The 13,778-nt window shown below is 40.8% G+C and overlaps 1 protein-coding gene across 3 annotated transcripts in view; it reads right to left on the reverse strand.

The window, feature by feature from the left end:
• The window catches only part of Tbc1d32 (TBC1 domain family member 32), a 207,582-nt gene that overhangs the window by 149,970 nt on the left and 43,834 nt on the right, over window positions 1-13,778 (reverse strand). For all 3 annotated transcript variants that reach the window (XM_076552493.1, XM_006981267.4, XM_076552494.1), the window contains 3 exons: window positions 8,853-8,993; window positions 3,631-3,723; window positions 258-400 (listed from right to left, as the gene is read on the reverse strand). In XM_076552493.1, coding sequence (XP_076408608.1) covers window positions 258-400; window positions 3,631-3,723; window positions 8,853-8,993 — 377 coding nt within the window. The remainder of the gene's footprint in view (window positions 1-257; window positions 401-3,630; window positions 3,724-8,852; window positions 8,994-13,778) is intronic.

Genomic DNA, 13,778 nt, shown 5'->3' on the forward strand with positions numbered 1-13,778 from the left:
CATCAACAGATCTAAGTTTGATTAGAAACAAAAATAAGATGTAGTGTGTGTATGTGCGTTCCTGCCTCCCGTCATAACTAATACATCAAGTAACTGCATAAACAATGATTTAACAAATAAAGATCCATAGAGCAAAAAAAAAATCATGTAAGAAATATCTGTAAGAAAGCATCTCAACCATGTCCGAAATAAAGATCCACCGAATATTGACCTATACTAGCCATGGAAGAGGGACTTGCCTCTTTAGTGACACCCACCGCGGTTCCTTTCATCAGGTTATGAATGGGCTGGAGAAGGGTCTCTGTCACAGTGCTGTTGTATAAGCACTCAATGGCACATTCTTTCTGGTCACAGAGGATCCGCAGGACGTCAGTCACCATACTCGCAGGAGAATAATTCTCTGAGAAACAGAAAGGTAAAAGTCAAAACACTGCTTAGTACTGCTTTTCACTACACACAATTTCCTGTTCCACAAAGCTCACAGGGAATCCGGTTATTTAGAAATCACACAAGTAAAGCCTAGAAGATGAGAGTTAGAACCTGAAACTTACCATCTCGATCAGCTTACTATCTCTTCAGGCTAATAAAAGAAATGACAAGAAACAACATAACATTTTTCAGTTAGACACCAAATGAAACCTTGATACTGAAGACATGGCTGAAAGAAGACTCATCTTTTTGCCTCCTAGAACACAAGTTCATTATATTCACTTTTGTTCATTTTCTTGATGCACCTGGACATATGAGCTTAGAAGAAAATCAAATGAAGCGTTCAGATAAAACTATGACAAAAAAAGAAGACACACAAGAACTGGCACTTGAGCACCTGGCACAGTGCTATCCCAAAAGACAAGGAAAACTGAGGTGTTCCTAAGATCAACCTACCAAACATGAGCTCCAAAGCCAAAAGTGTGTGAAGTGTACCATGGTTGGAACGGCCACGGAAACAAATGCAATGCTTTAATATTAGCTACTTAATCTAACCTCCTCACAGGAATGTGATATGAGAGCCCTTAGAAAGAAACTGTACAAAACTAATATGGTTTTTAAATTCATGTTATAGTAGTCTTCACTCCTTAAGCATGCTAACTTCAAGTTTGTACCTGATCAAAGAAGAATGGATTTAGTGATTTTTCAATCAGATGAGAAATACCATTTCCAAACACTGTCAAAGAGCACTTGGCCATTCACACGATCAAGCCAATGCCTACTGAACAATGCACAGAGCATTGCAGTCTGAGAAAACAGACAGAGACAGTCGACTAAACAGTAAGCAAAATACTGAGTATTTTTAACACAGAAAGATCATTTTCATCATAAGTGATTCTGCAGAAGCATATAGCAGGGGTTTTAAGATAGTAAACCATTTGTGGAAATGCTGAAAAGACAGAAGAGGGTCTTAGAATCACTAAGAGCAATACACTATACAGCCACACAGAAAATGCCTACAGGCTGATACATATATTCTATGATTAATGCGTAGCCCAATCCACTTTGTTTTTACTTACTCCAGTTCCTCATAGAATTTGTTCTAGCATTTCTAAGCTAGTTCCTAATTTTAGAAGACTATGGTCTACATTTTTATTTCTGATGTTATATTTCACTTTGGGGATTTTTATTGATATACAAAGGAAAAGTAGAAGTTACTTTAAATGGTAATAATTTGAAACATTTTTACAAGCTGCTCAACATACATAAGAGCAATTTACAATAAAACAAGAAGGGCTTTTTTTTTCTTTACACTTAACAAAAGAAAATCCTGAAAATAACTGAAATTTAGATTTGAAGTGTATGACTGTACCCTAGTTCTTCCCTTGTTTTGTGTTTGAAAGAGGTCCATAGTTGAAAGACTCTGAATTTTAAAAGATTTGGGATTTTAAAAAACACTTATATTTTAAAGAAATTGAATTTTTTAATTTTTTAACTTTTTTATTTATTCTTTGTATCTTTCACATCATGCATCTCAATCCCATTCATTTCCAATTCCTTTGTATCTGCCCTATGCTCTTGCAACACCCCACACACACACACTCCATAAAGTTAAATAAAATAAAATTTAAGAGAAAAGAAAAGAAAAAGAAAGGAAGAAAGGAAAAATCTCATCATGGAAGTTGCAGTGTGACACAGTAAGTTATGCAGTAAACACCTTTATCCATATATCTTTATGTACAAGTGTTCATTGCAGAGTCATTGGTCTGGTTCAAGAACTCTGATGGACGTTGGGCTCTCACTTGGACTCCTCTTGGACATCCTGCTGTTGCCCTGTGTTGTGGAAATCCTGCAGCTTTGGGTCTGCAGGACCAGACCTTTCACGTGCTCCAGCAGATCGCAGATGGGGTGGATGTTGGGGTGGGCCAACTTATAACCCTGGTTCTGGGCCTAGATAGTTACAGGGTTGGTCAGCCCACCAACTCTCCCCTGTCTTCACCACCAGGGTGAGCTCTCCAGCATTGCCCTTACTATTTACCCCTTGCAGCGATGGGCAAGAGGTAGGGCCAGTTTTCCTGATTTCACGTCCTCGGGGTCAGCTCTCCCACACCTGCACCTTTAGGGTCAGCTCTACTGTGTTGCCCTGGCAAGGTGTGGGTGTCACTCTCCCAAGTCCTGCAGCTAATGAGGAAAATTTTAAGTGTTTGAATTTTGAAAGACTCTGGGACTTTTAAAATTTGGAATACTATATATTGTGATGTTCTTATTAATGTGAGATCTTGGGGATATATGAGAAAGGAAAGGCTATAGCTTAATAATGATGTGTTCGTATGTCAAGGAGACAAGGGGTAAGCTGTGCTGGCTGGCTTTGTGTCAACTTGGTACAAGCTAGAGTTACTTGAGAGGAGGGAGCCTCAATTGGGAAAATATCTCAAAAAGATCAGGCTATAGGCAGGACTGTAGAGCATTTTCTAATTTGACTGATGTGGGAAGGCCCAGCCCATAGTGGGTAGGGCCACCACTGGGCAGGTAGTCCTGGTTCTATAAACAAGCAGGCTGAGCAAGCCGTGGGGCGCAAGCCAGTAAGCAGCACCCCTCTGTGGCTTCTGCATCAGCTCCTGCCTCCATGTTTCTGGCCTGTTTGAGTTCCTGTCCTGACTTCCTTTGATGATGAACAGTGCTATGGAAGTGGAAGCCAAATAAACCCTTCCCTCCCCAAGTTACATTGGTCATGGCATTTCATCACCGAAATAGCAACCCTAACTAAGACAAAACAAAACAAGCAAGCTGAACAAAATTCCTTAGCACAGAAGGCAGAAAACAACAAAATGGGAACACATCTATCAATCAAATTTCTCTTGATGTCAATCGAGAATCTTGACACTAAGAAAACACTAAAACTCTCAGCAAAACTGACTCTAAATTAAAACAACAATAGATTAGAAATGTCTTAAGGCATCTATGAACAGAATTAAGTTCCATGGCTTACTTCAGAACCAATGTAAGGTTATACAATTAATAAAGTCTTAACAAAAACGTATTTACCAAAATCAATATGTAACTCAAAGCATCTAGACAAGAGAACACTCAAATGCCTTGATTATTTCTTTTTCTCCACTTAAAATAGATGCATCATGGGTTGAATTGCCAGTACTACAATTAATCAATCAACCAACCAGTTTAGGGAGGGGAGGCATTTACCTGAATACGCAACTGATGTCATCTTTGGACAACTTGGTGAATAGTAGATGAGTTGAGTAAACAAAACCAGCAGATTTGTGAGAGATACTGAATCTTTACAAAAGAAAAAAAAACAGAAGTAATATGTAACATGTTTACAACCTAAAACACATTTACCTACATTCCACTCACCTGTAAGATTGCATCACAGTTTCTATGTAAACCCAGTCACAAGAAAGCTATGATCCAAGACGTATTACTCCAGGACAGAATGCAGTTAAAAGACTCCAGGACAGAATGCAGTTAAAAGGAAGCTCCTACCCAACTGTCTTGCTATGCTAAGACACTGTTCTGCCATCTGTTTGGAGCTGATCATTTAAATCTACAACAGATGCACGAGTCTCACCATGGCTATTTGAGTTAATTCAATTATGACAAGTAAAATTCAGCTTAATATGTTGGTTCAGCTAACTTTTTAGCATAGTAGAATAAGGTCAGCATTTTTTCCATGAAAGACTATACAACTTAAGCTTTGAGCCCAAATCATCTCTATCATAAACACTCAAGTCAGCTACTGTAGCACCAGGTAGACATATACAATCAACAAATAAATAATGAGTGTAACTGTTTACCAATTAAACTATGAGTACTAAGCATTCATGTTTTCCACACACTGCAAAAATAGTCTAGTTTTTTAATAGTTAAAAAACATGCCTAGCTTACAAGTACATGGACCAGATGGCAGGCCAGGTTTGGCCCACAGGCTACAGTTTACCAAGACTTGCTATAGAAGCTTTCATTAAAACATTCTGGAAAAAAACTAAGTAATTTAAAGTTGATTGCTGGTCTCTGTTATTTTCAAACTCAGTTTTGAAATGAGCTGTGATTCTTGATAGTGCAAAATATAGTCACTATAAAGAACATAAAATGTTAAATTTATTATAGATGAGAGGCATGTAAAGTTAAGTTGAAAACCTACAAAAATATCAAGGACATTCACTAGTCTTTCCAGTTCTATAAAGGCCAGCAATATTGTAAGAAATAGTACCTCCTTAATTGAAGAGCTCATGATGTCCCCACACTGTCTTAAACTATATGACATAGCCTTGAACATTATAAGAGAAGCACATAATGCCCCGTCGGTTCTCAAGGAGCTCAAATAGATTAGGGCAAATAAAATAACTAGACAAGAGGGTTCACAACAAACAGACTCCATAACAGCATCAATAAACTACAGTTCGTATGATCAGATTTTGTAAGGCTGACAAGCTAAGAATGGATTTTCCATTATTAAAATGTATCAGGGGTCCTGAAAACCACGTTCAGATTTGATTGAGTTGGAAGACCCACAGGCCCCATATAATCATGCTCACATGACACATTATAATAAAACTATGCAAGTCAAAATCAAAAAGAAAGGTTACAGAAGACGAAATCCAGAGCAAACCAGGAATAAACTTGTGAGGGCCTCTCCCAGGGGAGTCATGCAGAATACATTCAATCCCTCCAGAAAAGCACACCAGAGATGCAGTTCCTAAGGTTCTTATTGGGGGTAGGTTGGGGGGTGAGCACATGCACACCCTCTGCACAGCACATGTCAAAATTTTAAACTCCCAAAAGCACACCCGGTATTCAGCATAAATGGCAATGCTGTACAAATGTTTAGGCCCAAGGGGTAGTGTACAAACAATTTAAGCTCCCTCATCAGTGCTGGGACTAGCATGAGTCCAGCCAAGAGTCAAGCTTGCAAACAGGCCACCCTAAGGACAGCAGCCTTGGTCATACTATGCTAACGTTCCTGCACAACCACAGACATACCATGTCATCCACCAAGGCCATAACCCTTACTGTCCCTTTTCAGAAGGTTTGCTGAACTCTGTTCTATATTGTCTTCCTAATGCAGATATATCATCTTAGGAGAATTCAAGATGATAACTGATCTCAATTTGTGAAATTCAATGAGACAGGGTAAAAACAATATAGTAATACATGATCTGATACTCTCCTGAACATCATCCTGTATGCTGGCTGTTTTGGGTCAACTTGACACAGGCCAGGAAATCATCTGAGAGGAAAGATATTCAACTAAGAAAATGCCTCCATAAGATCAGGCTGTAGGCAAGCCTGTAGGGCATTTTCTTAATCAGTGATAAATGCAGGAGGGCCCAGCCCATTGTGGGTGGTGCCATCCCTGGGCTGGTGGTCCTGGGTTCTATAAGAAATCAGGTTGAATAAGCTAGTAAGCAACAATCCTCCATAGCCTCTGTATCAGCTCCTGTCTCCAAGTTCCTGCTATGGTTTCCACAGTGAGAGACTTTAGAAGCTTTACAGTGAAATAAATCCTTTCCTCTCCAAGTTGCTTTTGGTCATGTTGTTTTTTAACAGCAATATAAAGCTAAACTAAGACAGAAATTCCCAAGTTGTCATATTCAATATCACAGCATAAAACTTAATGTAACTTTAAAAGTCCCACAGTCTTTAAAAATTCGAAAACTTCACAAGTTTAGTCTCTTTAAATACCCAGCCTTCCTAAAATATCTGTAGTCCCTTTATAATGTCCAAAATCTCTGTAAAATTCCTAAGCCTCTCTAAAATTTAAAAGTCTCTCAACTGTGGGCTCCTGTAAAATAAAAAATGTTACAGGCGTTCTTACTTCAAGAACGGAGACTCAGGACACAGTCACAATCAAACCAAAGCACAGCGAACCTTCAACGGTGTGAAAAGTTCAGCGTTTGCTGGGGGGGACCCATCACCCTCCTCTGACTCCAAAGGGCTCCGCTCAGCCAGCTCTGCCATTCACATCACCAATAGCTTGTCTTGCAGGCTGCGTGGCTCCATGGCACAGGAGCGGCAGCTGTCCTTGGCGGTGGTTCCACAACCCTAGTCCCTCCAAAAGAATGAAGTCCCTCCTGCAACTGGGCAATATCTTCATCAACAGCTTCTCCGAGGCTCCCTTTAGAGACTCCGCCCCTGCCACATGGTGATACTCCTCAAGTTCTCTCCATGACACTTCCAATCTTGGGGCTTCTACTCTAATTAGGACTGCACCTTCACCAACCGCTTCTCCTATACTCTCACCTGCCAAGCCTGGTTGCTCTCCATGACCCTGTCATGCCTTAGAAACCAGTAGTACCCAGTTGACTCTTGCTCGTTACCAAGTTCAGCTGCCAGCACGAGGTACAGCTTTGGCCACCTCTAGACCACAGCTTCTGTGTGCTGACCCTGAGGAAACACTTCTCCAGAAGAGTCTGCCTCAGTGATGCCGTTCTCTTCTTATCACAGCTGATTTTTTCAGTCCGAGCTGACCAGCAGAGCAAAGGCTTCTCTTTAATGATTCTTAATTCAAACTATCACTTGAACTGCCCCAGTAGAATCAACAAGCCAGGCCTCCGTTATCTGCATTGCTCTCAACATTGTTAACATCTAAATGCCCACAGAAGAGCCCACAGAGCTTTGAGCGGTCAATGGTTTTTTTTTTTTAAGCCCTAAATTCCAAAGTCATTCCACCAATCCTCCTCAAAGCAATATGGCCAGTCCTGTCACAGCAAAACTCCACGACCTAGTACCAATTTCTGGCTTAGTTCAATTTTCTGTTGCTGCGATAAAACACCATGACCAAAAGCAACTTAGGGAGGAAAGGGTTTATTTCACCGTAAAGCTTCTAAGTCCATCACTGAGGAAACCATGGCTGGGACTCAGGGCAACAATCTGGAGACAGGAGCTGATGCAGAGGCCATGGAGGATTGTTGCTTACTGGCTTGTTCAGCCTGCTTTCTTATAGAAGCCAGGACCACCAGCCCAGGAGTGGCCCTACCCAGAATGAGCTTGTCCCTCACACATCCATCACTAATTTTAAAAATGCCCTATAGGCTTGCCTACAGCCTGATTTTATGGAGGCATTTTCCCAGCTGAGCTTCCCTCCCCTCAGATGACTCTGTCTAATGTCAAGTTGACAAGAGAGACAAAAGAGAGGAGAGGAGGAGGAAGGGAGGGAGAAGAAGGGAAGAAGGGATGAAAGGAGGGAGAGAGAGAGAGAGAAAAAGACAGAAGGAGAGAGAGAGAAACCAGTGAGCACATCCACATCCTAGATCACAAAATTTCATCATCACTGATATAATGATTCCATTTTCACAAGCTGAAAACCAGAAACATAGGGTTTCCTATGGGTAAGTGGCTTCCCTAAAAGGTCACACTCTGTAGGCTAGCAAGAATTTTTAGAAGGTCTTCTATGTTTTATATCCAGAATTAAATCACCAAGTATGTCTAGTCTAGGGTTTTGAAAAGAGAAATAAGAAAATAATTAAATTCATATACAGTAATAAGCATATACTGAAACTGAAAAAAATACAGAACAAAATCTCAACAGTACATATGACTAAAAATTATGTAGCTAAATGCCTAGACAGGTGAGTTTCTTCTGTAGATTTAATACAGGCTAAAACCATCCGGGAGCTTCTACCAGACTGTCAATATGCAAGACATTGCATTTTATTGCTTGATGATTGATAGGGGAGGGCACAGCCCACTGTGGGTGGTGCCACCCCTGAGGCAAGCAGTCCTGAGATATATAAGAAAGAAGATAGAAAGAAGATTGGGCAAGTCATGGGATGCAAAGCCAGTAAGTAGCACTCCTCCACAGCCTCTGCTTCATGTTTCGGTGAAGAATTATCCAGGTTTCTGTACTGAATTCCTTCCCTGATTTCCCTTCATGGTGGACTATAAGTTATAAGATGAAATAAAGCCTCTCCCCCTCAAGTTGCTTTTGGTCATAGTATTTTATCACAGCAATGAAGAGCAAACTAATATAGTACCAAGTAGATACGGTGGTGGTTTGAATAAGTATGGCCTCACAGTCTCATAGATTTGAATGCTCAGTCACCAGGGAATGGTACTACTTGAGAAGGATTCGGAGGTGTAGCCTTGTCGGAATGGGTGTGGCCTTTGTCTGAGGAAGTGTGTCAACAGGGCTGGGCTTTGAGGTTTTAAAAGCCAGATCCAAGTCCAGTGTTTCTCTCTTCCTGCTGCCTTTCTATCTGGATGCTTCTGCAGCACAATGTCTGCCTGCATGCCACCAGGCTCCCCAATTAAATGCTTTCTTGTATAAGAGTTGCCGTGGTCATGGTATCTCTTCACTGCAATAGAACAGTGACTATGACAAATAACAAGCCCAATTTATAAATATGAACCGTGTACTGTAAATTGTATCATACCTTTACCTACTCATTTATCCTAATTACACTTACCTTTTCTATTCTTCAGCTTTATGGGAAATAATTTTCTGCCTTGTGTATAGATCAACAATCTTCCTAAAAGGCACAGTGAGTGAATGAAATAAATATATTGTAGTTCTTGTCCTGAGTAGTAGAAATTTTTTTGCTTGTTTCCTTAAAAGAGAAGCAAAAAAAGATCATTTATTTTAATAACATTATATTTCATAACACTTGTCTTCAACACCTCCTGACAATTATTTATATTGGAGAAATAGCTTTATAAACTTTTAATATTTATTTTCCTTAATATTTCCTATAACCTTTTACAGTAGATCTGAGGGGGAGTATTCATTATAAAATTGGTAACCACTGTTGCTGATGTTCAATCTCAAAATACCATCATACTGCCAAGAGTTATTCATCACCAAAGACAGACTTCAAAAATAAGAGTAGGGATAAGTTAACACAAACTAGAAACCCTTAGGCAGAGAGTCTTAATGAGAAATATCTAGATCAGGCTGGCTTGTGGGGATGTCCTTGGGAAATCATTTGGATTGTTAATTGACATAAAAAGACCCTGGCCATTGTAGATGGTAGGATTCTCTAGGCCAGGGTTCAGAACAATATAAAAGAAAAAAGCTAACTGAGAGCAAGCAAGCATGGATTTATGTTTTTATTCTCTCTCTACTATTAACTGTGGATGTGATGTTTTAAGTTCCTGCCTTGAAGTCCCCCATAATAATGGACTGTGACCTGGACTTGTCAGCCAAATAAACTTCCTCCCATCTGCTGCTTTTTATCATAGCTACAAAAATAAAACTGGAGCAACCACATAAAAACCACATAAAAAGGCAACACAGACAAAGTCTATGGAAATGCTCCAATATTGAATAAACACCAAAATACAGTTGACATAGTTCTGGTCCCAAGCATTTTGAATAAAGGATATTCAGTTTGTACTACATACAGTAGGTCATATTGATTACAATCATGTTTGCAACTAAAATTAGAATCTCTAAAATAGAGATCATCCAACATATATTCTCCATTCATTTAGCCAACACGCATATATTTAAGACGTACTGAGTATCAATTTTAGAAGAATCTAATCTATTCACTGGTATTTAGAACTACTCAGAAGGGCTAGGGAGATAGCCAAGTCAATGAACTGCTTACCTTAAAAGAACAATTGAATCCCATCACCATAATACATTAAAAACAAACAATGAAAAGCATAGTGGCACACGCTTATAATCCCAACACAGGGACACTGAAGAGAGTATACTCCTGAGGCTCCTTGGCCTTTCAGCTTAGCCTATCCAGCAAGTTTCAGGCCAGTGAGAGGCCCTGTCTCAAGAAAGGCAGGTAGTCCCCAAGGAATGACATCTGAAGTTGAACTCTGGTCTCCAAATGCACATGCACCCTCACACACATGTACACCCACAGCAATGCACATAAACATGCATACATGTACACACATGTATATACTACACACACACACACACACACACACACACACACACACACACACACACACACTAAGGATCATTAAACTTAGCTTTCCCTTCAGTGTTTGGTAACAGCATGGAATAATCAGAGCACTCAAAGACAAGAGAGCTATGAGGATAAAGTAATAGACCATGGAGGAACAAGCCACAGAAGGAATCTGAACTCTCTGATGGAGGCCATGGGGAAGCTATTAGAAGGATTTTAGGACAGATGCAATCAAGCATCAATTGTCACGAATGGACTTTGATGGCAGTACAGAAAGCTGATGAAACCAGGTCAAAGTCTGAAGAATGAAACTCCATTTCAAAACTATGAACTAGAGGCTAGAGAAACCACACAGTAGTTAAGGGTGCATATTAGTGTTACAAGTTCAGATCCCAACACCCATGTCAGGAGATCACAACTGCCTGTACCCCAGGTCCACAGGATCAGATGCCTTCTTCTGCCTCCACTTGTTAGTGCACTCATGTGCACAGACCCCCATAAAAACAAATAGAGATGCCATGCACAAAATTAAAAATAAAAACAAACTTTTCAAGAAGATATAAACAAAGGCATTAGCAAAATAAACAGGAAACAGACAAAAATACATGTTTAAGAAAAGTGAATCAATATGACTTGGTAAGAATTACACAACTACATCAAAAGAATGATAAAAGTTAAGAAAACTCAAGTTCCTAGCTTTGTGATGAATTTCCTCTTATAGTTTTAAGTAATTATAATAAAGAAAACAATAGAGAAGAAAGTAATTTGGGTCTTTGGTGTTACAGCTTCACAAGTGCCAATGTAACATCCCAGCGGTGACATTAAAAAGATACAAGTGTGACATTCAGGGAAACTATGCACACTTGAAGATTTCAGTTAACATTTGCATTACATAAAAATACATAATACCTAAAGCCATGAAAGTCAATGGGCTGTCCCAAAAGAACAGGCAGACTGGAGGTTGGGGGGCAGAGGGAGGGGGGCAGAAAAAGAAAAAAAAACAACAGGCAAAGTTTCTGAGAATGAATAAAGAAAAGAAAAGCTCAACTCAGGTCAACAGGAACAGCCTGTCAGATGAGGAGGGAGCAATCCAAGGAAGAGTGACTGTGTTATGAAAAGGGAGAAGAATCACAGAGGTTAGTCTGTGAAATGGGCCAGGGCAGGTAAGCGTAGACTCGGTAATGTGGAGGCCACATGGTTCTAAAGGAGGAAGCCTCATTTCTATGGATGAAAATGGACATGGCATGAAGAGCTGGAACTGAACTACACAGAACACTTCTGGAGAGTCCTTCGAGATTAGAAGACAAGCAGAGAGGTCGTCTACGCGTGCAACACAACACTGCCTCTGCTTTGGTTTGGGTTTTAATGAAAAATACACAGACGTGAAAGTGATGCAGAGAGAGAGGAACCAAAAGAAAGCCAGCATGGTGGCCCTGGGGTGTAGTTCAGGGGAGAGAAGTTGCCTACCATGGACAATGCCCTGAGTTTGAGTCTAAGCACCAGCAGAGGGTTGAGGGGCCACAACAGAGCACCTGCTGCTTCTATTTTTCAAAGCACACAGAGACTGTAACAGGATCAAGACGACCATCTCATGTACAACACTTGTCCTGGTTAGTTTTTTTTTTATCAGCTGGACACAAGTTAGAGGGCACTGAGAAGAGGGCATTGAAATTGAGAAAATGCCTCCCTGTAGGCAAGCCTGTGGAGCATTTCCCTGATTGACGTGGGAGGTCCCAGCCTATGGTGAGTGGTACCACCCCTGGGCAGGCAGTCCCGGAGTGTATAACAAAGGCTGAGTAAGCCACAAGCAGCAAGCCAAGGAGCAGCATTCTTCCACTGCTTCTGCTTCAGCCCCTGCTTCCAGGATCCTGTGGTGAGCTCATGCCCTGGCTTCCTTTGATGAAAAACTGGGATGTAGAACTGTAAACTGAAATAAACCCTTTCCTCCCCAAGTTGCTGATAGTCATGGTGTTTTATCACAGCAATTGAAATCCAACTAAACCACCTCTGTATGATAGGCTGGAGCAAAGGAATGCTGGTATAGGCATATTAACATGCATCTGTACACACAGAAGCAGGACATCTGGAGAGTTCACGTATGTAAGCTTCGCTTTCTTAGTGGGGACTCCTCTTTGAGACAGAAGTAGGCAAGAAGAAGGAAGAGAAGTTGATGGAACAGGCAAGGAGTAATAACTGCTAGGGGACATCAGAGAAAGAAACATCTGTATTCGTCACCTTCCTCATTACTGTGATATATCTAACAGAAGTAACTTCAGAGAGGCAGAATTTCTTGTAACTTACGGTTTGCTAGGGTGCAGTCTATCATGTCAGAGTAATTATAAAGGAGTCCATGAGGCTCCATGTGCCTAGGGCTCCTCACATCTCAATCAGAAAGTAAAAATTGCTCAGGCCAAAACCAGGACCAAGCTATAGCCCACAAGACCCTACCCCTGGCCACTTAGCCATCCAGTCAGGATGGTATTTCTTACAGGTTCCACAAACTAAAAATGGCACCAGCAGATGGGGACAAAGCCTTAAAACGCATGACTCTTGGGGGTACATTTTATATCCAAACCATAAAATTCACCACCTGACCCATAGAGGCTTTCTGCCATCTCAGAATGGAAAATGCATCCAATACTCAGTACACTTTAAAAAGCCTCCACAGACTTTAATAATTTCAGCATTGTTCAAAAGACCAAGGGCTCTTCAACTCAAAGAAAATTCTTTGGTTCAAATGTCTGTAAAACTAAAAGAAAAAAAAAAACACAACTGTGGTGGTACACACCTTTAATTGCAGGACTCAAGAGACTGAGACAGGCAGATCTCTGAGAGTTCAGTCCCAAAAAGAAAAAAGTTACAGCCAGGTGGTGGTGGCACACACCTTTAATCCCAGCACTCAAGGAGGCAGAGGTAGGAGGATTTCTGTGAGTTCGGAAGCCAGCCTGGTCTACAGAGTGAGTCCCAGGACAGCCACAGCTGTTACACAGAGAAACCCTGTCTCAAATAACCAAAAAAAAAAAAAAAAAAAAAAAAAAAAAAAAAAAAAAAAGTTATAAACTTCTAATATATACTACACAAAGTAAACATCCCCTTTCCAAGCAGTAGAATATGACCACAGGAAGGAAATGCCTAACTAAACAAGAACAACACTCAGCGCGGCACAAGGACTGAATTTTGCATTGCAACTCCGTATCTGACATCCCAGCTCCTGGTGCTAACGTCAGTGCTCCAGTGGGCCTGGGTGGCCTCCCATGGCCTGCTGATTACATCACAAGTGGCCTTTCACTTGAGCTGGCTCCACTTGGCACTTAAAGCTTTCCTAGACATATGTCCCACATTCCTGGCATCTTCAACATGCTGCGCTCTCCCATGATACATGGCTTTACTTTTACTTCATAGATCAGCCTCTCAGGGCCACTTGGTGGCCCCTTCCCTACCATATACTGCATGGTCTCATCAGCT

This window comes from Peromyscus maniculatus, chromosome 16 (assembly GCF_049852395.1).
Source record: "Peromyscus maniculatus bairdii isolate BWxNUB_F1_BW_parent chromosome 16, HU_Pman_BW_mat_3.1, whole genome shotgun sequence".
Lineage (NCBI taxonomy): Eukaryota > Metazoa > Chordata > Mammalia > Rodentia > Cricetidae > Peromyscus > Peromyscus maniculatus.